The sequence below is a fragment of the Hyperolius riggenbachi genome, chromosome 11 (genome assembly GCF_040937935.1).
Source record: "Hyperolius riggenbachi isolate aHypRig1 chromosome 11, aHypRig1.pri, whole genome shotgun sequence".
Lineage (NCBI taxonomy): Eukaryota > Metazoa > Chordata > Amphibia > Anura > Hyperoliidae > Hyperolius > Hyperolius riggenbachi.
Genome location: NC_090656.1, coordinates 138,219,340 through 138,245,228, shown reverse-complemented (window position 1 = coordinate 138,245,228; position 25,889 = coordinate 138,219,340). Strand labels below are relative to the sequence as shown.

At 46.7% G+C, this 25,889-nt stretch overlaps 1 protein-coding gene across 1 annotated transcript in view; it reads right to left on the bottom strand.

Annotated features, from left to right (window-relative positions):
* The window catches only part of LGALS12 (galectin 12), a 214,346-nt gene extending 188,966 nt beyond the window's left edge, over positions 1-25,380 (bottom strand). The window contains exon 1 of the mRNA XM_068260991.1: positions 24,593-25,380. Within this exon, the coding sequence (XP_068117092.1) occupies positions 24,593-24,637 (45 nt within the window). The 5' untranslated portion in view covers positions 24,638-25,380. The remainder of the gene's footprint in view (positions 1-24,592) is intronic.
* Positions 25,381-25,889: the final 509 nt, after the last annotated feature.

The following is a 25,889-nucleotide window of genomic DNA, read 5'->3' as shown; positions in this document are numbered from 1 at the left end:
CACCAGTGATTGGTGTGGTTACTCCCGGGGCCTGGAGTCTAAGCGACCTCAGGTCTTCACCCCTAGTGGGAGTCAGGCTTCTTTTCTACCTAGTGGCCACCAGGTCACAGCCACTGGGATTGCCTAACCAGTGATGGGAAGAACAGGATGGCAAAGCCCGCAGTATGGGATGGATAGACTGAGCAGACTGATGGGAGGGGCAATGGTAGGAAGGACTGACAGGTGATATTATTGGGACAATAAAATACAATGTTTGTACCAAGTCAGATAGGTGAACTATTAAAAGTGATATAAGCCCTTGATAGCAATGTCATTAGTTAACTGTGTGACACGCCATTTGGACAAGGAGACAGAATGACTGAGGTGAGCTGGTCACACGGTTTAGGTTGAAACTGAAATAATAGACTCACTGGCTTATTTTTAGTTCTAAGCTCACATGAGAGGATTACGGATGGACATCGAGAGGCTAAATATACCAGCTTGCATACAAATTGTATTCAACTTGAAATTGGATCACTCGAATACTCTTCCTGTCAATCTTCAATGGCCCAGTTCAAGCCTGCATACAATTTTGCATGCATGATTGAATGCTTTGCAATTTGAACATCTCTAGTGAGGATGATGATATTAAGGCTGCAGGCCATATTGGTAGGATGCAACTACCATTCTGGTGGACATGAGTTTAAGGTGTCACAGGTAACTGTATGAACAGCTTGCACAGCAAGCAGAGGGAAAGATAAAGAACCATATACCACTGTCAGTGGTGACTTGAGCAACCCACAGAGATGCACATGAATCTTTGTGTTAGGGAAGGGTGATAACTACTTAAAAATAGTAACAATATATTACAGAAGAAACTTTTGGAAATAACGCACATTACTGAGGCTTGTAGGGTTTCCATGGCAACCACATCTCCACACGCTGGAGAAGTTGGTGTACAGGTAGTCCACGTTTAACCACCCTGGCGTTCTGATTAAATCGCCAGGGTGGCTGCGGGAGGGTTTTTTTTAAATAAAAAAAATAAAAAAAAAAAACTTTCATGCAGCCAACTGAAAGTTGGCTGCATGAAAGCCCACTAGAGGGCGCTCCGGAGGCGATCTTCTGATCGCCTCCGGCGGCAAGAAATAACACGGAAGGTCGCAATGAGCGGCCCTCCGTGTTTCGCTTCCCTCGTCGCCATGGCGACGAGCGGAGTGACGTCATGGACGTCAGCCGACGTCCTGACGTCAGCCGCCTCCGATCCAGCCCTTAGCACTGGCCGGAACTGTTTGTTCCGGCTACGCTGGGCTCGGGCGGCTGGGGGGACCCTCTTTCGCCGCTGCACGCGGCGGATCGCCGCGCTGCAGCGGCGATCAGGCAGCACACGCGGCTGGCAAAGTGCCGGCTGCGTGTGCTGCTTTTTATTTGGTGGAAATCGGCCCAGCAGGGCCTGAGCGGCAGCCTCTGGCGGTGTTGGACGAGCTGAGCTCGTCCAGACCGCTCAGCAGGTTAAAAAATGAACTAGAGACTTGAATTTGTCCATAAGTAGGCGCTACCTGTGTCCACTGTGCCTCCAGTGTCCCCCTCTTTGCCATATCTGTGCGCCTGTGCCTCCACGGTTCCTTACCTCTGTCCCACCAGTGTCCCCTTGTGTCACCTCCTGTTCTCCTGTGGCCCCGAAACACCACCTGTACCAACACTGTGCCTCCTTTCATTCTTCTGTTCCTACTCCTGCTGTGCCTTATTCCATCTCCCTGTAGGCTTCCATCTCTTCTGCGCTTCTTTCCATCCCCCTGTGCCTCCATCTGTCCCTCCCTATGTTGTTTACACACCAACAATGTCCCACGGCTCTCCGAGAGGCTCACTGTGGCCTCTGTTGTTGAAGTCTAACTATTGGTGTCAGCTGTGTATCAGCGGGTGGTATGTAACTCAGCCATTTGTAAACGGAGGCTCACCTGTATTCCATAACAGATGCCAGAGTGATCAATCCAAAATGTTTTTGCATGCACAATCCTTAATTGTCGCATAAAAGGCTTAAAGAGGAACTCCCGCCTAAACAAACATACTGTCATTAAGTTACATTAGTTATATTATGGAGAAAAACTAGACTTAACCAGGATTTCCTACAGTACAAGACCAACCTGCTGCAGTTCCACACTGCCCTTGCTCATGCGAAGCAGGAATACTTTACCAAGCTCATCGGAGCACAAGCTTCCAACCCCCGGCGTCTTTTTGCCACCTTCAACTCCCTGCTTAAACCCCCCCACCCTCAGTTTCCTCCCTCTCTGCCACAGATTTAGCCACCCACTTCACCAACAAAATTGTCTCCATCCGCCAGGAAATATCCAATCTCCAATCTTCACCTCCCACCCCCTCCCAACCAGCTCCTCCTCCACCCCATCCTCCCCTCACATCCTTCACTCCTACTACCACCGAGGAGGTCAAACACCTACTGCAGACTTCCCATACCACTACTTCCCCCCTTGACCCCATCCCTTCTGATTTACTCCAGCCTCACTTCACGAAATTGGCCCCAGTCCTCACTACCCTGTTCAACCTCTCCCTATCCACAGGCACCTTCCCCTCAGACTTCAAGCAGGCCACTGTACTACTCCTGCTCAAGAAACCCTCACTCGACCCCTCGCTACCCTCCAACTACCGTCCTATCTCCCTCCTCCCCTTTGCCTCAAAACTCCTTGAGCGTCTGGTTCACAAACGCCTGACCCAGTACCTCAATGCCAACTCACTGCTAGACCCACTCCAATCTGGATTTCGGCCTGCCCACTCAACCGAAACTGCTCTCACCAAAGTGGTCAACGACCTTGCCTTAGCTAAAGCTGAAGGTAAATACTCCATTCTCCTCCTCCTTGACCTGTCAGCAGCTTTTGACACAGTAGATCATCCCCTATTCCTCCAGTCCCTCCAGTCCTTGGGCATTCATGATCTCGCCCTGTCCTGGCTTTCATCCTACCTCTCCAACCGCTCCTTCACGACCGCCTTCAATGAGTCCTCGTCCACCCCCAACCACCTCTCGGTGGGAGTCCCCCAAGGTTCGGTCCTTGGCCCCCTATTGTTCACCCTATACACATCCTCCATTGGCAAGGTTATCTCCTCCATGGGTTTTAACTATCATCTGTATGCAGATGACACCCAGATCTACCTCCACACCCCTGACCTATCCACCACGACCATGGACAAGGTCTCCTCCTGCCTATCAGCCATCTCCTCCTGAATGTCCGCTAGGTTCCTGAAACTAAATCTAGACAAAACGGAATTTATGATCTTCCCACCCCGGCCATCCACGAACCTCCCAGATGTGCATGTCACTGTTAACCACACTACCATTCGCCCTACCTCTCAAGCCCACTGTCTGGGTGTCACCCTGGACTCAGCACTCTCCTTCACTTCCCACATCCAAAACCTCACAAAGTCCTGCAACTTCCACCTTCGTAACATCTGTAAGATTCGCCCTTTCCTGACCTCTGCCACCACCAAACTCCTCATCCATGCCCTCATAATTTCCCGCCTTGACTACTGCAATGCCCTGCTGTCTACATTTCCGATCTTACTCAGGAGGTACACACCTAGCCGCTCACTCCGCTCTTCCAATGAACTTCGCCTAACCGCCCCCCGCATCACCCAGTCCCATGCACGCCTCCAGGACTTCTCAAGAGCTGCTCCAACACTATGGAACTCCCTACCTCCACCCATTAGGGCAGCCCCCTCCAACATCTTCAAGAAAGCCCTTAAAACTCACCTTTTCACTCTGGCCGACTACCCCTCACAAGTGCTCTAAACCTACAGCTGAACTCTGGTCCCCTACCATTCGTGTCCTTACCTCTCCCTCTAGATTGTAAGCCTTTGGGCAGGGTCCTCCTCCTTTTGTGTCCTACCTGATCTCCATGCTCCATCCAGTGACTGACTAAGCATTACCTGGTACTCATACTATGGTGTGTGATCTGGTTTTCTTGTATTCCTGTATTGTCATATTGCTGTATGTCACCCCTAAATATTGTCTGTAACCTAAATTAATGTTCAGCGCTGCGTAATATGTTGGCGCTTTATAAATACAATAAATAAATAAAATGTTAATTAAAATAGATAGGTAATATAATCTCTTACCCACCCTGTTTTAAAAGAACAGGCAAATGTTTAATTTCATGATGGCAGCCATCTTTTTAGTTGAAAGGAGGCGACAGGGAGCATGAGGCACAGTTCTAACTGTCCTGTGTCCTGAGCACCTCTCCCAGTTGCTAGGCAACGTGAACAACATAGGAAATCCCATCATGCTCTGCACAGCATCAGGGAAAAAAGCCTGGGCTTTTTTTATTTGATGGGTGGAGCTTAGATAAAAATGCAGCTAAAAATGATGCTTTGGTAATAAAAACAAAGTTCTGATGCTGTGAAACGGTTAAAGAAACACCAAGCCTTTTCAGTTCTGCTGAGTAGATTTTTAGTCCGGAGGTTCGCTTTAAGTTATGCAAATAAAAAACAAACAAAAAGATTCTTATTTACCATTTGAAAAAATATCGAGTATTTTGTATTACCAAACGAGGTGAAATATAATTTACAGTCATTTAAAGCAGGGCTGTAGAGTCGGCCCAATTTTGGGTACCTGGAGTGAGTGGTTTCATAAACTGAGGAATCAGATGATTTTGAAAGGGGGCAGGGGAGTGGGTGGGTTAGCAGTTATCACGTGGTCTAGTCAAGACCCTTTTTCTCCAGGTAGTCTGCCAGAACCATTTTTTTTCCTTTTGGCTTGCTTATGGCATAATAGCTATTTGAGAGCCTGTTAGCGAGTATTGCATTTTTCAAAAAGAGGAAAAGGAGAAGACGTAAATTGGGGATTAACAATTCTAAATAATTGTTATGTTGTATAATGACTCAAAACCTGCCCTAAAGTCAAGCATTTAAAGAGAATATGAAGTGAAAATAATTTGAAAAAAAAAAAAAAAAAGGGGAGGTCAGCAGATAGAATTAAGAAGTTTTAGTACAATTAAAATTGGCCTATTACCGCATCCCTGCCACCTCCCATTCGTCTGCAAATCCTTTTTCAAAATGCGCAACTTGTTAAAGACGGCTGCGACCTCAGAAGCGTTTCTGGGTTGCGGCATATTCTGTGCAGGTGCATGAGCGCACACGCCGCGCAACCCTGCTCCTTCCTAGATGTGCATGGAGCTAGTTAGGGAGGGTTGCACACACAGTTATGCACGCGTGCATGCGCACTCCTATATCAGTGCCTGACACGCTGCAGTCACTGGCTGTTGGTCTCTGCCGCAATTGGAAGGGGGGGGGGGGGGGGGGGAGGTAGTCGGCGATTGACATTTGAAGAGGCACAACTATGGTGAACAGCTCTGCCACTTCCGGTTATCCAATTCTTCGACCATATAAAAAAAAAAAACAAAAAAAAAAAAAAAAAAACTGGTTTCTGGGCGTGGTGGGGCCTTGTTTAGCTGCGGGAATACCAGGAAACAGCAGGCAGGAGATTAACAAACATCTTTAAGGCATAGAATAAAATTCTCGTTAAAGAAGTCATTTGATACCCAGAATACTTAAATACATGTTTGAAAGAGTGCCAAAGCATTTTTACAGATACTGTATATAGCTCAATACATAACAGCCAAAGCATATGTTATTTGAGGGCTGGTGCACACCGAGCGGCTTTTTGGGCGTTTTCAGATCCGCTTGCGGCTGGTGATCTGCTTGGTCAATGTATCTCAATGGGGTGGTGCACACCAGAGCGGGAGGCGTTTTGCAGAAACGAAAAATGCCTGGGTGAGGCATTTTTTGGATTGTGGATGCGTTTCTGCCTCAATGTTAAGTATAGGAAAAATGCAAACCGCTCTGAAAAACGGCACTTCAGAGCGGTTTGCCAGGCGGTTTTGTTACAGAAGCTGTTCAGTAACAGCTTTACTGTAACAATATATAAAATCTACTATACTGAAATCCGCAGCAGCAATCCGCAAAACGCTAGCAAAACGCCATAGAAAAATTTAAAAAAGCGTTTAAAAATCTGCTAGCATTTTGCGGATCTGCTAGCGGGTTTTGGTGTGCACCAGCCCTTAGTATAGATTTTTGTGATTTACAAGATCAACAGCAAAATAATTCAATTCCTTAAAAACAAGAAAAATGTGCTTTACAAATGTCACTGTTGTTGTGTGCCCATACCTGGTTATAATGCAACTACAACAATGAAAATGTGAGGGATAAATAAGCAACCAGCTGCTTGTAAATCTTCACCACTCCCAAGATACCTGCATTTGCCCCAGAGGATAAGCATAAAGGAAGGTGTTGTCAGGATGCCAGCACAGGGTGTGTTCCCCTCTGCTATCACACACGCATATCTAATGTTACTCAGTGGTGCCAAATATGCAGTTCACAATACTGTATGTATGTTTTTCTCTTAACGTTTTAAAATGGACAGCTTGCTTTTTCTCGACATGTGCATTTTTTTTTTTAAATTGCACTGTGCTGCATTGAAAAACATGCAGCCTGTAGTTGCCCATTAACACTACAATCGCCTAAATGGTTGACTGCATGATAGATGGAATTAGTTAACATTAATATTGCCGAACAATCGTTCTGTTGATCTGAAATTCTTTTAGTCTGCTCAGATTTCTTGCCATTATCCACTCTGTTGGTGGGCCTAAACGATACTTACCAATTGACCACATTGGGTAGTCAATCGTTTGGAAATTGGACCGTTAATGGGCACCTTTAGACAAGCAACATGTCCTGTCAGGTAGGTTTGTAATCAACATGGCTGGCTTGGCTATGAGCCTCTCATGCTGTCTCTTCATCCGCCTGTGTTCCCCAGGTGGCCACCTCTGTGCCCCTTTGTGTTCTCCTGTGTGTCCCCCCATGTGTTCACCTCTGTGCCACTTTGTGTGCTTCTGTGTCCCCCATGTTTCCTCCTTTGTACCCCCCCATGTGTCCAATTCTGTGTCCTTCTTGGTTCTCTATTGTCCCACTTGTGTCCCATACAGTGACCCTTTGTGTGCCGTGTCTTCCGTTTCTGCCCCTATGTCTTCCATTTGTCCCTGTCCACTCCCCTCCGTGTACAGTAATTAGCAGCGGCGCATCTCTCACCTGATCCTAGGTTATTAACATCACTTCATTCCTTGTCATCAGACACTTGGTGGCCACTTAGGCATCATTTACACTCGGCAACACAAAATGCAATTGCACATTGCGGTATTCCACAATTTTTCTGCAATTGCGTTTTGTGATTCATTCCGGTGAATGAGAATCGTGAGCCAATTTATGGGAAAACACTACATGCAGCACGTTTGTGATTGTCAGAAATCGCAAACGTGCCGCAATTGCTGCAGTGTGAGTAATCCCATAGGATTACTTGTGCAGCGGCACTTTGCTGATCGCTAGCTATTAGAAAATTGCGAAATGCAGGCTGAAAGAACCCCAGTGTGAGTTATGCCGTATTGTAGCCCTTGTTCTGTTCACATCCCATGCCCTCTTTGTGTGCATTTCTGCAGGGCTTTGTGCAGCAGCCGCCACCAGGAGCACTGGGCATGGTTTGTTACTAATGCTTCCAAAACACACATCCCCAGGAAACACTCAGCTGCTCTGCACAGCTGTTTGGGAGCACAATACACAAGGTAGCAAGAAAGTGCAGCTCATGTAACCCACCTGACTGGAACCAGATGTGAACAGGGGCTACAGCAGTAGCACAGATCACAGTTATAACTTTTACATTGTTCAATTCATGTACACTTTAATACAGCAAAATTGCTTATTTGTAGAAATTTAATTTCTATAGGATAAAACAATGGAAGCACAATAGAAGCAGGGGCGCCTTTAGGCATAGGCAGTACAGGCCATTGCCTGGAGTGTCATTGGTCCCCTGAACGAAGCCCCACCTCTGGCTAAGCCCCACCCCATGGGTGTTCTATTACTTGCTTCTGCTTCATCTGCTTACCGTAAGTTGCAGGCAGCTGCCATTGTGTCCCTCTGCGCCTTGTGCATCCTTCCCCCCCCCCCCACTTTGTGCCTCCTGACTCCTTGTGCCATGTCCGACCCCGTTTGTCCTTCTGCATCCATGTGCCTCCTTCAGTCCCCTGTGCCACCTCTGCCTCCTTCTGTGCCCCTTTGTGTCGCCTTCTGACCCCCTGTGCCTCCTTATGTGCCCTTGTGCATCCTTCAGTCCCACTCTGCATCCTTCCGTCCTTATGAGCCTCCTTCTGTCTCCCTTTGTACCTTATTCTGTCTCCATGTGCCTCTTCAGTCCCTATGTGCCACCTCTGTCCCATGTGCCTTCCTCTGCCTCCCTGTGGCTCTGTCTGTCCCCCTCTGCCTCCTTACATCCCCTTCTGCCTTCTTCTGTCCCCTTTGTGCACCCTTCTGTTCCCCTTTGTGCCTCCTTCAGTCCACCTTTTGCCTCAATCTGTCCCCCACTGTGCCTTCTTCTGCCCCCCTTTGTACCTTCTTCTGCATCACTTTGTGCCTCATTCTGTCCCCATGTGCCTCCTTCAGTCCTTTGTGCCTCCTCCGTGACTTCTTCTGACCCCCTGTTCCTCCATATGTCCTTTGTGCCTCCTATGTGTCTTATTCTGTTCTCCATTGTGCCTCCTTCTGTCCCCATGTGTGCCTCCTCCTTTGTGACTTCTTACCCTCGTGCCTCCTTCTGTCCCCTGTGCCTCCTTCTGTCCCCCTGTGCCGCCGCCTGTCCCCTTTTGTGCCTCATAAAAATGGAGCCCCGCCTATGTGTATTTTCTGGTGAAACGCTGCCAGCATTGTGCATTTTCTGGTGAAACGCTGCCACATTACGATAATTTTTTGGGTGAAATGCTGCCGCATTGATTATTTTCATGTGGGGGCGCCACGGGGGAAGGAAGGGGGGCACCACAGGTTTTCTCACCAGGAGTGACAAAATGGCTAGAGGTGCCCCTGAATAGAAGTACCTTTCTCAGTACAAGTGGAAGCCTGTGAAAGATTGTCAGACATGTTGCAAGGATCCTAGAATACAGTATCTGTAGCACCTCAAGGAACAAAGAAATGTAGATGTTCAGGGTGCTAAGATAGCTGCCGCTATAACATTTTGTGGGTGGGGACAAATATTGGGCACAATATAGATTACTGTGACTGACGCAAGAATTTCACAGCGTCATACATTGCACATGCATGCTATTTGTATATGTGCTCAGGCTCTCAATGTAAAAAAGGCCCACTCAAAATACATAATTGCTGAGCAAGCACCGCAGACACATTCCAATGATGTGCAGATATCAGTGACATGCAGGTATTAACAATAGGCAGCCATCAATGACAAGCAGAGGTCAATCACGGACAAAGAATACCAGTGACAGATAGAGATGGGCAGATTTGGTAGGGATGGTAAAAATCTGGTGGTGGGCAGGTAGCGATATAAAGATGAGCCATTTCCGTGATCTGCGAACTTGGCTCGCCAGCTGTTAAGGAACTACAAGTCCCACAATGCATTTGCCTTTATGAATCATGACTGTGGCTGTCAAGACTCCTGCAATGCATTTTGGGACTTGTAGTTCCTTAACAGCTGGAGAGCCAAGTTTGCCAATTACTGAGCTATTTTAATGACGGGCAGGTAGAGCCCCAAGTAGCACTGGAAGACATGTAGGCCATGCAGAAGGTGTTGCATTGTAGCAGTGGTGTTAACTGTGGGTACCATGCGGCATTGGGTGCCAGCACTTGCTTGTCACTGGTGGTTCTTGTGGACTAGACAGTCGCTAGTGGCAGATGCATAGCATAGAGAATGGATATGTGCTATTAACTTTTCATATGCTCTCCTCCTCCAATGCAGGGCTTTTTTGTGAACTGTGACACATCCACCTCCTTGCTACTAACCAGTCGTGCAGCAGGAGAGGAGTGACAGGCAGCAGTTGGACATGTGACCTGCTGAATTATGTCTTCCTGTGGCTTGAAGGGCTTGTTCACACTACAAGAGCTTTTCTAAGCGTTTGTGATTTTAAAAGCTCTTGCTAATGTTATCCTATGTGTTCTCACTGGGGCGATGTGATTTTGTAAAAATCCCCCATAGCATTGCATTAGCAAGAGCTTTTCAAAATCACTAGCGCTTAAAAAGCTCTTGTAGTGTGAATCAGCCCTAAGGGTACATGCTGCTGGAGTGAAGGCTCAACACTGGAGGATGCTCCAGGCACAGGCCTAGTCAGCCTGTGACTGAATAACAGTTGCCGAAGGGCCCATTTACACTACAAGAGCTTTTTAAACACGAGAGATTTTAAAAGCTCTTGCTAATGCAATGCCGAGGGATTTTTACAAAATCGCATCCCTGCAATGTGAACACTCACATAGGATAACATTAGTAAGAGCTTTTAAAATCGCAAGCGCTCAGAAAAGCTCTCATAGTGTGAACGAGCCCTTACTGACATCTTTTGGTCTGGCTTATCTCCTGTTCCTCCTTACCCCATTTCTCCATCTTAGGACATGACATGAAGCAGACAACTGCCATGGTTATTTTAGGGTCACAGTGCTTGACAACAGAGATGGCTTCTTGGCTATGAACAGCAGATTATATACCAGTGCTTGGCTATTTAATATGCAGCTTTTGCCATCACTGAATGTATTGGTTCACAGGTGTCGATTGGGTGCTGGCAGTAAGCTACAATGTAGCCCAAATACTCTTGCTAGAGATACTGGCAGTAAAGCGGTGTATTGGGTGCCAGAGGGAAGACAGAATATTGGTTACAGCTAGGCCTCAGTTAGGAGGGTTAGTGGATAGGGTAAGGGGAGGTTAGTTTTATGAATTAGTAGGTTAGGATGAGGCTCATGCTGGAAGAACATTAGTCTGTGCAGAAAAGCATGCATTTTTCTGTGCATTTGTAATTTTGGTTGTGCTTTTTTTATGCGATTGGGTTTTTTCATGCATTTTCATTTTTTTTTTTTAATATATTCCCTTTTTAATGGGTCAGCTAATGTAATTGATAGAGAAAATTACTGACAAAATGTGCAGAATTATCCTGCAGGATGTCTGTTTTTTTTCTGTTGTGAACCAGCCCACTGATTAACATGAGTTTCTTTGCAGAAAACGGACACAAAAAAAACAGTTAAAGAGAAACTCCGACCAAGAATTGAACTTTATCCCAATCAGTAGCTGATACCCCCTTTTACATGACAAATCTATTGCACTTCACAAACAGACCATCAGGGGGCGCTGTATGACTGATTTTGTGATGAAACCCCTCCTACAAGAAACTCTGGTACCGCGGTACTCTGGGCAAACTGCCACAATGTAACAATGTTCACAGACAGGAAATGGCTGTTTACAGCTGTCTGTAACAGCCAAAACAGCTAGGAGCAGCTACATAACCTGCCCACAGTAAAAATGTCACCATGTGATAAATGTCAGAATGTAAATCTGGGACAGGAAAGATTTTACAATGAGCAAACACTGACTAAATCATTTATACATAATTATTGTAAAAATGAAGCACTTTTTTTATTACATTATTTTCACTGGAGTTCCTCTTTAAGTGTGTATTTATAAGTTTTACATATTTTAGCGATAGGAGTCCTTTAAAGGCATTTAAAGAGAAAAAGCAAACACACGAGACGCAGATTTCAGCGCAGCCGCACCACCATAGTCCGGAATAGGAATTGCAGCTACAGCGGTAAGTAATTTGGGCGCCGTCAAAAGATGGAGCTCAAATTACTTTTAAAACACTGTAATTCGGCTGCTGCAATAGCTGGAAGACGAATTACACCATTCCCCACCATCCACATGGACCTGGAGGGGGTATACCGATTCAACTGAATTCTACCAATTCACCTCGTTTTTCCCCCCTGAAGGTGTGCAGTGTCGTACATTGGTGCGGGTAGTGGGGAGTCCGGGACCTGGAGATGTTTCCACCTTGCGGCTGCTTGGGTCCATTGTCTGTGCAGGTACAGGCCTTGTGGAGTTCACTGCAGCTACCCAGATCATCAGTGCTCCACTGAGATAGGGCACCGCGCTAATCAGGAAACCTTTGGCCTAGCTGGATGCCAGTTCTATCCATCGGCTGCTGCTGCTCCACCACACCAGGGACACCTCTGGTTCAGCTGCTCTATGATGCCAGCCACTAAACTGGAAGGGCAGCTGCAGCCAGACGCTTCTGTGACAGCCAGATTATCTTGACCAGCCCTGCTGAATGCTGCCCAGAAGTTGAGACCCACCACAGAAATTAACACTACTGCACCTTTTGAACTGGAACACCTTGGCCAGCACTGCCAGATGCCAGCAATCAGGATCCTCAGCAGCATCAGCCATCACCACAGGTTTCCTTCCTGAAGAACTGGGTCAACACTGCTGAACCTTCGTCTCCCTCAGTCCCCCTCCCCCCCATGTCTTCTTATGGATGACAGATGATTGCCAAGTGCGACTGGTGGCGCCGTAGTATGGCAGCCTCGGCTCTTGACTTTCAGACATTATCCCCCCCCTCCATCCTTCCAGAACCTGTATGAGCCAAAACCAATTCCGGGTACAACCCCCCCTTTTGTACTTGGCGAAATAAAGGATTCTGAATAGTAATTAACACCGTCAGAACTTGTGCAGGAGCAGGGTAAGCCATATATCAGCTTTACCCTGCGCCCAAATCTCCTGGCGGCTATTTCATAGGTATGACTGACACACTTTCCCCTCAGCGTGTGTGCAAGCAATTCAAGGGCATTGTTCTCCCAAACACCCCCTGCCCGCTCTGTGCCATTGAATCAGCCCTTCATCCCTCCATGAATAGGAGACTAGCAATTCTTCTGTACAGCCACGGCGCTGAACTGTTGTCCAAGGGATCGAGCCCCAATTCCTCCCAGCCAACAGTCCTCATACAAATGTACGCAGTTTTAAAATACCAGTTGCTTGGCAGCCCTGCTGATCTATTTGGCTGAAGTAGCGTCTAAATAACACCAGTAATAAGTATGCAGCTAATTTTGTCAGATCTGACAATGTCAGAAACAACTGATATGCTGCATGCTTGTTCAGGGTCTGAGGCTAAAAGAATTAGCAGGATAGCCAGGCAATGTGCATTGTTTAAAATGAAATAAATATGGCAGCCACCATATCCCTCTCACTTCAGTTGTCCTTTAAGGCTACTTTCCCATCAAGACGTTGCGTTTTAGGGGACGTTATGGTCGCATAACGTGCCCCTAGCGCAACGCATGGTGGTGTTGAAGTTGGACGTCAGATTGAGCTGCGTTATGCAGCTCTCAAAGCAGCTGCTCCAGGTTAGTGATAGGAAGTCCGGATCTTTTTAAGGATTCGGATCATTTGAATCGGATCATTTGAAACATTTTACTAGGGAAGCAGACTGGGTGAAATGACTAGCAGGACAGGACTTTCCCTGCACTGTACATTCTGTATGTTCCTGTTTCTTCCAGACAGACATCCACTGTGAACCGAATCTTTCACTGTGATGATCCGGATGATTCGTCTCACAAAAAAGATCCGGATCAAATAAACGATTTGTTCATGATCCGGACAACACTAGGAGTCCCACCACGAGTCACCACAGTGCAGTGAATATTAATTAGCCATGTGGCTGGCTGCGGAGGAGGAGGGGAGACCTCCTCCTCCAACATTATTGAGCATGTGCAAACAGTCTAACGTGGCGTAGCCAGTATAACGTACAGCATGCAGCACGTTGTTTAAACGTGCTGCGTTACTATGAAACCCAACGTGTGCACTGTGAACCAGCACATTGATTTTACAGTGCTGTGAGTGAGGCTGCGTTACTGGCCGCTGTAACGTGGGACTTTAACGTCCTACTGTGAAACCAGCCTAAAGGTGCGTACACACATGCGACTATAGTCGTTTGTAACGATCGTTCCCCGATCTTTACCAACGACGATCGTTACAAAAAACGAACCAACGACTATTAAGGCAAACGACGAACGAGCCAAATCGCTCCAAAAGAAAGTTCTGTCTCGGCGGATTTTAACCAACGACGATCGTTTGCAAAAGTAGTACATCGTTGGAAACGGTCGTTCGTACTAGGCTTGACATGCGCATTTCACAATTTCTCCATGAAACTTCTCATTTTTATGCGCAGGCGCAATAGTTGCTTTACGTGATGTAACGTTCGTTCTAACGATCAGACCGTTGCACACCTTTTAAAACTAACTTTACTTAGGTCGTTCTTTTATCAATTAAAAGTTCGTTCGTCGTCCTCAACGAACGATCGTTGTCGCATGTGTGTACGTAGCATAAGGCCGCTGTGCTACTCATGAAATTACAATTCCAAGATTCAGGTGGACTTCCTTGCATAAGAAGAGTTCAACATCTCGCCGACAACAGAGCCCACTATTCAATTTCACATGGACTGGCAACAACATCTTGCCTTGTCACTGCATGTGATGGCACCGGTAGTTGCCAATAGTTTTAATGCAAGGTTTTGGGAAATAATGCCATCCAGCAGATGGAAGACAGTTACAAAAACTTCTTGGAAGACCCTGTGGAAAATATGGAATATCTGCCGGTGGACCAACAATTAAGTATCAATTCAGACCGTGACTGTGTGCTACATTCCATCGCAAATGCCTATGAGCTGTTTGCACCTGACGGAAACTTGGAGTACCTTTACCACAGGCAGCTTATGAGACCGCACCTGGTGCAATGTTTCATGAACAGGCAAATAACAGTTTCCCAAGGAATCTAAACTGGATCCTGCAGAACAACTCTTGGAGAGACCTTTCAAGTGGAAGAGCTGAAGCTAGAGCCCATTCTCCATTGACAACCTCTGCCTGCCTCCGACCACTCCAGCCATTCTAAGGGCCCATTCACACTTGCTGATTGCAAAACGATAGTGATTTTGCTAGCGTTTTGCTTTGGCGGTTTTTGGCGATTAACGCCAAAAAAAAAATCACTATTCACACCTGGCGATTTTTTAGTGTTCGCATTTTGCACTTCTATAGCACTAAAACGCGATCGCCGGGAAATCGCCTGAAAATGGTGCAGGCTACGCACTTGCTTTTAGCGTTTTTGGGTGATTTGTGGCGATCAGCACAAATCGCCCAAATGAGAACAGGCCATTGACTTTTATTACCCTAAGCGCTAACGTTTGAGCCTTTTGCCGAAATCGCCGGCAAAACGCTCAAGTGTGAATGGGCCCTTAACTCTGGTGCATCCTACCTGGAAAGAAGACTGGTATCTCTGCAGCCTCCTGTCGTTTAAGTAGCAGATGAAACTTTTCCTAAAATGTATTAATCACAGCTCACTCAGGAATTAGAGGCCTTGGTAGCACATGAAAGTAACTAGCTGCGGATTATTCAACTGGTAGCTGGGTTTCATTTGCTAATGCACTCATTTTTATTTTTTTAAGATCATTGTTTTATTCAATTTTTAATACAGGTCGTCCCCAGTTAAGGAATAAAAAATAGGGACTGATGGGTTAATTCTTAACCTAAATCTGTTCTTATGTCAGAACCCTATGCAATCTCTATCCTCTGTGCCCCGTGTCCCCCTCTATGCCACCTCTTATTGCCCCACACCTGTGCTACTCCAGCCTTGCAGAGCACCCAGCAGCAGAAGCATTACTGATCTTTCCTTCCAGCCAAAGTCCAGGAAGAAGTACAGGGCATACATGTCAAACTCTGGCCTGCAGAGCCATTAAACGTGGCCCCCAAGTGGTGCCTCCATGTTTGGCCCACTCTGGACCACCAGGGAAGCTATATGGGGGATGGAGGGGGAAAGCACTAGGCACCAGGAAACTGTGTAGGAGGAGGGTAGACAATAGAAACCAGGGACCTACTAGACACCAGGGAACTGTATGGCAGAGGGTGCCATAACACACCAGAGAATTTTATAAGGGAGGAAGATGACCACTAGACAGAGGTTGGCCCGCGACTTGGTCCCAGAGTTCAATTTCTGCCCAATTTGTTTTTGAGTTTGACACCCCTGCACTAGAGCAAGCAAATGGCGGACAGAGGAGGACGCACATCGTTGGTCTCGTTTAGTAGATGAGATGTGCACTTCACTGCATGTCGGGACACAGGAGAGATTTGCAGTTTCCCCTCACATTTAAAATGCCATTATCACAACGGGATCAGCCCGTTCGTATCGGCGGGTTGTTCATTTGACAGGCGTTCGCATCTCGGGAACTACCTGTACTATCAGATGTGTAAAAGATTGAAAGAGTCCAATAATGTCATCATCCTGGGTTATTGACGATTTGCATGTTGGAAGAGTTTTCCACTCACCCCTACCCAAACCATCTGATTCCAAGCAGCAAAACAACCAGCCGTACTAAAACATCATCTGGCCCCTCTCTAGCATCCTAACCCACTGGCTCAAAAGAGGTGAGTATTTAGCCTAAAATTCTGGGCAATTTCTTTCCTGTTCAAATGTAACTTCTCTTGTAAATCCCTCCCCCCCCCCCCCCCCCCCTCAAAAAAAAATACACACCTTTCCCTTTTGTGTACTTTTTTTTCTCCTTAAAATGTTTATATGTTTATGTTATTGACAAACATGCACTGACTGAACAACTGAAGACTGAATACACACTAAGGCTCTGTTCCCATTTGAGGGAGAAATGTAGATTTTATAAATAGGAGCCGTTCACACTTGTCACTCTGCAACGGATTTGTGGGATTTTTTGCGTTAAACCTGTCGCACTTCTCTGCAGTCCGAGATAATCCCGAGCAGTCGGATGCGTTCCCCCGATAGCATATGGGGGCTACCGCATCTGCACCGGGCTACAACCGGACCACGCACAGACTGCCCTTCACTGACGGTAGAGATAGGGTAGAACACACATTACGAGATATAGGGTTAGATGAGGCACACACACACACACACACACCCACACACACACACACACACACACACACACACACGTGTCAAACTCAAATACAAAGATGGCCGAAATTGAGCTTTGGGACCAAGTCGTGGGCCAACCTCAATGTCTAGTGGCCACCTCTCTCCCTTATAAAGTTCCCTCGTGTCTAATAGCCCCCTCCTTCCCCTATATGGTTCCCTGGTGTCTAGTGGCCCTTCTCCCTCCCCATACAGTTCCCTGGTGTTTAGTGGTCCTCCCTCCCTCCCTCATCTATACATTTCACCAGTGTTCAGTGGTTTTCCCTACCTCCCCTATACAATTACCTGAGGTCTAGTTGTCCTCTCTTCCTCCCCTTTACAGTTTCCTAGAGCCCCCCCTTTCCCTATACAGTTCATTGGAATCTAGTGCTTTCCCCATATGGCTTCCCTGGTGATCTAGGGCTTACCCTGCAATATAGCTTCTCTGGTGGTCTAGAGTGGGCCAAACATAATGCAAAGTGGGAAAACCACCTGAGGGCCAAATCTGATGGCACCGAGGGCCAGATTTGGCCCACGGGCCGTAGTTTGACATGTATGCACTAGAGTGAGGTAAAAGATGACTAGCATCTATTAGATTAGGGTAGCATAGCATAGTGTAGGACCTGCCCTAGAGAAATCTACCATCAGTGGCAGGTTTGTAATCATGTGGCTAAAAATCTTTGCTACTTGCAGCACCCCTACTCACCCCTTCCTCATTTATGGCCCCTCTGACATCTGCTGCCTTTCTTTGTTGTCTGCTCAGTATAACATCATACTTGGGAGAATCCCTGTCCCTGTATAGGGACATGACATGTATCCCACTTTTGCTGGTCCTTAAAGGCTCATCCACATGCATGATCAAAGTCACCCGAAGCGGCCGGTGACGACAGCCTCAGCCGATAGTCATGCATGTGCACAGTGGCCCCACAACCCGCAAACGATCTGTCCTCGCGCTCCCCAGCCCGCTGAATGACGTCACATATGCACCACTCCATCGTAACCCCCTACCTGCATAGCAACAGAGCCTATCATCACCTACACAGCTGACTTCACGTGTTGGCCCAGCAATGTCACCTGAGGGATCGGGTCCTGATCCGCAACAGGTGACATCAGTCAGTGAGTAGTTCGGGGTAAGCCGCGCAGGAGGTTTTCTCAGGCCCTGCTGGGCCGATTTGAATATTTTTTTTTTTGCTGAACGCAGCTAGCGCTTTGCTAGCTGCGTCAGCACTTCGATCGCCGCCGCCCCGCGCTCGATCGCCACGTCGCAAGACAGCCCCCTCCCCTAGACCCCTGCGCTGCCTGGCCTATCAGCGCCAGGCAGCGGCAAGGGGTGGATCGGGACTCCCTTAGACGTCACGATGCCATGGCGACGGGGGAAGCCCACCAGGAAATCCCGTTCTTTGAACGGGATTTCCTGATCGCCGGAGGCGATCGGCGGGGCTGGGGGGATGCCGCTGAGCAGCGGCTATCATGTAGCGAGCCCTCGGCTCGCTACATGATATTAAAAAAAAAAAAAAAAATTAAAATTAAAAAAACGGCTGCGCTGCCCCCTGGCGGTTTTTAATATACCGCCAGGAGGGTTAAAGGAGAAATTTTAGTGCACACAAGTTGCTTCCTGACAGCATTTTCCTTCAAGGACACTAGAAGCCTCATTTATCTATACATAGATAGCAGCACAAGAGGCATACATAACAGGACTACTTCTCTATACACAGCATAATTTTTGGCCAACTCATTGTACTAAAGGACTCTGTTTTTAGCAGCTTATAATAAACATAGCTTTACTGAGATCAAGAGTAAATGATAATGTACACTAATATGAACGTGTTAAGTGATAAGGTATAATGTGGTTGGTAGAACATAAAATGGTAGAACATTCTATTCAGGAAACATTGCAGCTCTGCTGAAGCCCTGAATCTCGACATATGCAGGAACTACAGAATGTTACGGTCACATCGCTATACACTGTATATCGCTATAAACCATAAACACTATAATGTATCCTTTGTGCCCTGTCATTATTTCATTGTTAGATATAAAACCCAAAAAACAAACAACAACAACAAAAAACAAAACAAAACACTGCTCTTAAAATAAAGGTGTGCGTGTAACAATTTTTGTAACCCCAAACTTAGATTAATGTTGAAGAAGAAAAATTATTGTAACATGCAATTCTCCACTCACCCACACAGGGCATTATAAGCTATAAAATTATGATGATGATGATGATGATATCCAGTCGTGTCCGACTCTTGGCGATTCTATGGGTTAGCTCTCTCCATGCTGTCCAATCTTGTACCATTTTTGCCAGTTGCCCTAAGCTCAATCCTGTGTCAGCTTTGATGGTGTCAAGCCAAAGCGTTCTTTGGTGGCCTTGTCACCTTTTGCCACTGATCAGTCCTAGCATTAGGTCTTTCTCTAAGGAATTTGATCGCATCACGTGACAGAAATATGTGAGTCTGAGTCTGGTGATCTTGCCTTCCAGTGACATGTCTGGTCTTAAACGTTCCAATACTTCTTTGTTCGCCATTCTTGCTGTCCAAGGAATGCGAAGCAACCGTCGCCAGCACCACAACTCGAAGGAGTCGATTTTTCTTCTATCTGCTTTTCTTAGGCTGCTTTCACAGTGGGACGTTACAGGCGCACGTTAGAGCAGCCTGTAACACAGCCCAACTCACAGTAATGAAAAATCAATGGGCTGTTCACAGTGCCCACGTTGCGTTACAGTGTAACGCTGGACGTTCAAAGAAAGTACAGCATGCTCTGCATTATAGGTGGTTTTAGCTGCGTTAGACTGCACATGCTCAGTAAGGGGAGAGTCCGCTATTGTTCCTAGCTACATGGCTAATTAATATTCAATGCACTGTAGTGTTGTCCAGATCATGAACGATTCGGATCTTTAATCCGGATCTTTTTTGTGAGTCAAATCATCCGGATCACCACAATGAACGATTCGGTTCACAGTGGATGTCTGGAAGAAACAGGAACTGCAGCTTCTGTGCACAAGCACAATCTTCCTGCTGCATCTATCCCTTCCCCATTAGCACCCTCAATGTGCCTTCATTCTCCTGCACCTCACTCTGCTGCACCCCTGCTTCCCTAGTAAAATGATTCATTCAAAGATTCGGTTCAAAGATCCGGATCTTTTCAATGATTCGATTCAAATCATCCGAATCATTGAAAAGATCCGGACTTCCCATCTCTACTGCTGCGCACCAAGAGCCACATAACGCAGCTCAATCTGACATCCAACTTCAACACCACCATGTGTTGCATTAGGGGCACGTTCCGCGACCTTAACGTCCCCTAAAACTCAACCTCTTGGTGTGAAAGAGACCTTAGGGTCTTAGTTACAAAATAAAAAAAACCTCTAACTTGCGATCAATTGGCCGGTAACCAGCTAATCTACCAGCAGCTAAGTCACTGCAAATGTGAACATTAGGAGAATTTTTTTTTGCAATTACTACTAGATCATTTATACTAATGTAATGAATTATTGATCTTACCTCCCAATTTGAAGAAAGCAGGGATGAGTCTATTACTGAGGGCTGCTTCACACAGCCGGCGATCAGCAAAGCGCTGTTACTAACGTATCCCTATGGGATCATTCTCACTGCAGTGCTTGCGATTTACATAAATTGCAAACGTGCTGCATGCAGCATTTTGGGGGTGACTGCGATATGATTCTCACTCTATTGAACGGGAATCACAATTGTAAATCGTGGCAAAATTGAGTAATTTCACCACCCAATTGCATTCCGTGAACCAGCCCTAAAAGAACTGCCTGTTAGGTTATTGAACCCACCTCAGAGGGCTAAATCAGTCTTGCCTTTTATCTGTTTTACCAGGAAAAACAGAGAAACTATTAGAATATTAAATTATACCTTCAGTGAGGGGAATACAGAAGCTGCCATATTTAATCTTTGTGTATGACTGCCCTTTTACCTTGTTTGGCATGTCAGTCATTATGCTGGAGGCCTTGTTTCCATATAGCGCGCTTTCATGCGCGCTTATAGAAACGTGATCGCAGGGAGAGCAGACAGTGCTTAGACTGCAGCGTCTGCTGTTTCCATTCATGTGCTGCGATTCACTTTTGAATCGCAGCGCATAGTTGCTTGCATTTCGGGGCAATTGCACCTGCAATCCCATTCAGCGTAATGAATGGGATTACAAGCTCCGCCCCCAGTGATGCACAACTGTGTTGCAGTGGAAACGAGCCCTTAGTACTTCCTAAGTTTATTTTATTTATGAATTTTAGTGTTTATATAGCGCCGGCATATTACGCAGCGCTGTGCGGAGTATGTTGTCTTGTGACTAACTGTCCCTCGGAAGAGCTCTCAATCTAGTCCCTATTATGTCTATGTATGTATAGTATAGTGAAGTGAAGTGATGGCTAACCTTTGCACTCCAGCTGTGGTGGAACTTCAAGTCCCATGAGGCATTGCAATACTCTGACAGCTCTAAGCATAACACGGGGAGGCGGAGGCATGATGGGATTTGTAGTTTTGTCACAGCAGCAGTGCCAAGGTTAGCCATCACCAGTATAGTGTAAGTATCGTAGTCTAGGGCCAATTTTTAGGGGGAAGACAATTAACTTCTCTGTATTTTGGGGGGGGGGGGGGGGGGGATGTGGAAGGAAACCCACACAGACACAGGGAGAACATACAAACTCCTTGCAGATGTTGACCTGGCTGGGATTCGAACCAGGGACACAGTGCTGCAGGCGAGAGCGCTAACCACTACGCCACCGTGCTGCCCAACAACCTGGAACAAGCATGTAGTCAATGATGTGGCTGGATAGTGCAATTGTAAGGCTCTGCCTCTGACATCGGAGTCCTGGGTTCAAATCTCGGCTCTTCCAATTTCAAGTAAGCCAGCACCTATTCAGTAAGAAGTTCTTGGGCGAGATTCTCTTAAGGCTCATGCACACATCAGACTATAGTCTTTGGAAAATGAAAGATCACAGACCAATCTTACCACCCTTCATGTAGTATGAGAGCCATACTCTACACAGTCTTTTCTATGGAGCTGAACTCCACATCAGAAAAAAAATCTTTGCAAGATGCTGCACACAGAGATGCTGTACAGACACAAAAGATCAGTATCTGCAAAAATCCATTCCTGCAAATTGCAATGATAGTCTATGAGATCTGCAGATCATCATACACACATGATTTAACTGACATTCATCTGCAGATCAGATCCACCAGGATGGATTTTCAGATCTGCAGATGATTGCTTGATCTGCAGATGAATGTCAGTTAAATCATGTGTGTATGATGATCTGCAGATCTCATAGACTATCATTGCAATTTGCAGGAATGGATTTTTGGCAGGAACAGATCTTTTGCAGCTACAGATCTTTTGAGTGTGTGCAGCATGTTTGTGTGCAGCATCTTGCAAAGATTGTTTTCTGATGGGGAGTTCAGCTCCATAGAAAAGACTGTAAAGGTATGGCTCTCATACTACATGAAGGGTGGTAAGATTGGTCTGTGATCTTTCATTTTCCAAAGACTATAGTCTGATGTGTGTATGAGCCTTAACACTGCTACTGTGTGGCGTTCTAATGGCTGCCTTGCAAGCGTGACAAGTCCATCAGGAGAGAAGTGCTATACAAACAGTGGATTTATTATTAAATTTCACTGCAATGGATTCTAAAGCTGGCTATATTTTGCAGCCTGATCAACCATCTGATTCAATAATTTTATCGAATCAGATGGAAATCAGTGCCACAACTAGCATGCCTGATTAACTATTAGACCAATATACAAAATCAGTAGGATGTATCAATTGAGTAAGCTGGAAAATATCTGTCCAACGTGGATGATCAGGTGCGTGTTGGTTACAGCGTGCAATATTGCCAGAATCGACGAACACCTGGTCACCCCTCCAAATGCAAATGTCCTGAGTCGGTGCATGCAAGATATATATCTATATGTATGGGGGGGAGGGGAATACTTTGGAAAGCAGCTGAATCTGCAGAGCGACGAGGTAGGCAGAATAAGCCGCGTTGCAAGATCAATTCCTGAGGGATTTAATGCTTAAAGGGAAGGTTCAGGGAGGGGATTAAAAAAATAAAAATAAATGTCCACTTACCTGGGGCTTCCTCCAGCCCGTGGCAGGCAGGAGGTGCCCTCGGCGCCGCTCCGCAGGCTCCCGGTGGTCTCCGGTGCCCGACCCGACCTGGCCAGGCCGGCTGCCAGGTCGGGCTCTTCTGCGCTCCATTTCCTGGCATTTCTGCGTCCCACGCCGGCGCGCGCTGACGTCATCGGACGTCCGCCGGGCTGTACTGCGCATGCGCAGAACTACTGCGCCTGCGCAGTACAGCCCGGCGGACGTCCGATGACGTCAGCGCGCCGGCGTGGGACGCAGAAGTGCCAGGAAATGGAGCGCAGAAGAGCCCGACCTGGCAGCCAGCCTGGCCAGGTCGGGCACCGGAGACCACCGGGAGCGGCGGCGAGGGCACCTCCTGCCTGCCACGGGCTGGAGGAAGCCCCAGGTAAGTGGAAATGTATTTTTATTTTTTTAATCCCCTCCCTGAACCTTCCCTTTAATGGATACCCAAAGTGACATGATGAGATCGACATGGGTACATACAGTGCCTAGCACACAAATAACTATGCTGTGTTCCTTTTTTTCCCCTTTCTCTTCCTGAAAAAGTTAAATATCAGGTATGTAAGTGGCTGACTCAGTCGTGACTCAAACAGGAAGTGACTACAGTGTGACTCTCACTGATAAGAAATTCCCCTTTTTATCTCTTTCATGCTCTCAGAAGCCATTGCTAGGAAAAACTCATTTGATGGCTTTCTGCAAGAACCAGGATTTTTCACCCCTGTAGGGTGACACAGGGTTAAGCGACCCTGGAAACTACATGCTGCTTCCAGGGGCGGTTGAAACAGGAAAAAAAAAAAAAATCAGGATTGGAACACAAACAATGGTATTGGTAAAAGTATAGAACATGTGCTGCCATTCACTTGAATGGGCAGCACTTAAAGGGAACCTTAACTGGCGAGGAAAAATAAATTCACTTACCTGGGGGCTTTCCCAAGCCTCCTTCAGCCGTCCGGTGCCCGCGCCGGTCCTTCGGTGCCCTCCGGTCTCCCTCCGCCGCTAAGTTTCGTTTTCGGACGACTGCCAGTCGTCCTCGGGCCTCTTCCACATTCCTCGTCGTAAACAGCCGTAAAGCGCGTCCGCATGACGCGTTTGGCGTCATGCGGACGCGCTTTACGGCTGTTTACGACGAGGAATGTGGAAGAGGCCCGAGGACGACTGGCAGTCGTCCGAAAACGAAACTTAGCGGCGGAGGGAGACCGGAGGGCACCGAAGGACCGGCGCGGGCACCGGACGGCTGAAGGAGGCTTGGGAAAGCCCCCAGGTAAGTGAATTTATTTTTCCTCGCCAGTTAAGGTTCCCTTTAACCTACCAGCGCTGCAGCAGGTGATACATGACCCGCCATCGTCAGTGTGAACCAGACCTACATAGGCCTCAATTCATAAAAGGATGTGCGATATAAAAAAAATTGAACTTTAAAATACCTTTTAGGAGTGTGTAAGTAGCAGCAGTAACTACACAGTCAAGTTTCTCCATGAAACACAGACTGTAGCAGCATCTGTTGAGTTTTGCACATTTCACTTTACAGAACAGAAATGAATGCAAGACGACACAGAACCTGCGAACACTGTATGCGTACACGTGCCACATACTGAAATTCACAACACACAGCACTTTCCATATCTTGGCATTTCAGACACGCAAGTCACCAGGCAGGCATCCTAGCACTATCCATACATCGGCGTTTATCATACAGTTTGATCTCCCTCCATTAACATCGTCACTACACACCGGATAGAAGACAGGCGGCTGTAATAACAAGGAGAGAGGGTCCATCTCTGCCTCTGCCGAACAGCTGATGAGTCACAAGCTAACACACGACCACATACAAGCCAAAGGGAAAGTTTGTGGAAGAAACCACGCCCATCACTTAACCCTTTCCATCCTTATGGCATTTCTAATTTCTTCTGAGTATCTTCACTCGGACACACGCAGCATAAGCATATGCTGGGATAATTGTGGCTGCTTCGGTGTTCCTATCATATCCTGCTGGCAGCAGTGATACTCCTCACGTTGTTTGTCACAGTGTGCTTGCTGTGAAGACCAGACGTTCCATGCCAAAAAGCTAGAGATGATCGATGACGTGCTGCTGATTTGCCAAGTTACTACAAAACTGCCCACAGCTTGGAATTCAGCCATTCAGTAATGGCGGCGACTGCCTTTGCTTCACTTTCATGCTGCATGCAATTTGCTGTAAAATTTCAAGTCGGAAAATCAGCGTGTCATTGATCTTCCCAGATATAAACCTGTGAAATCTCTTTCTCCATTTAGTAAAAGCCGTGAGTTTAGGGAAAACAGCAATGTGAGGATAGCTGGAAAACAGCCTAGTCAACAGATTCAGTTACAGTATGAAGTGCACCTGGCAAGTAAATGTAAATATTTTGAGTAACTGAGGTATTTATAGTGAGACAGGAATTTGTGACGGCACTACTGAGAGCATTGGAGCAATGATAGAGATGGAAAAAATATACAGCAGTTAGGGCCCTTTCACACGAGCAGTTGATAGGCAGTGAAAAGTCTGTCGAACTCCCACAACTGCTCACTGCTTCCTGGTAACTGCTCACTGCTGCCTGGTAACTGCTTGCTACTGCTTGGTAACTGCTCACTGAGCACACAGTTTAACTGCCCATGTGAAAGGGCCCTTAGTGAGTTGATGCTCAGTCATTGGACATTAGCTTTCTTTAGGCCAGATTCAGGGCTTCTTTACATCTAGGGCATTTTCGGCCTATTTTCAAAATCGCCCACAAAACGCTTGTGCAATGATTCTCTATGAGAGGGTTCATACCAGTGTGTTTTGTTTGCTTTGCGCTACGCAAAGCAGTGCCTGTACCATTTTTGGGGCGATTTTGCTCTAATGGAAGGTATAGGAAGAGCGCTAAACGCTCACAAAATCGCTTTATGCGGTGATTGCATTTGCGGTTTTAAGAATAAATCCATTGGCTATCATTCATGAACAGGCTGTCGGTAAACAGAATCAGTGCGGGAAAACACCGCTGGCGGATTTTTAGACTTCTGGGTGGGCATTCAT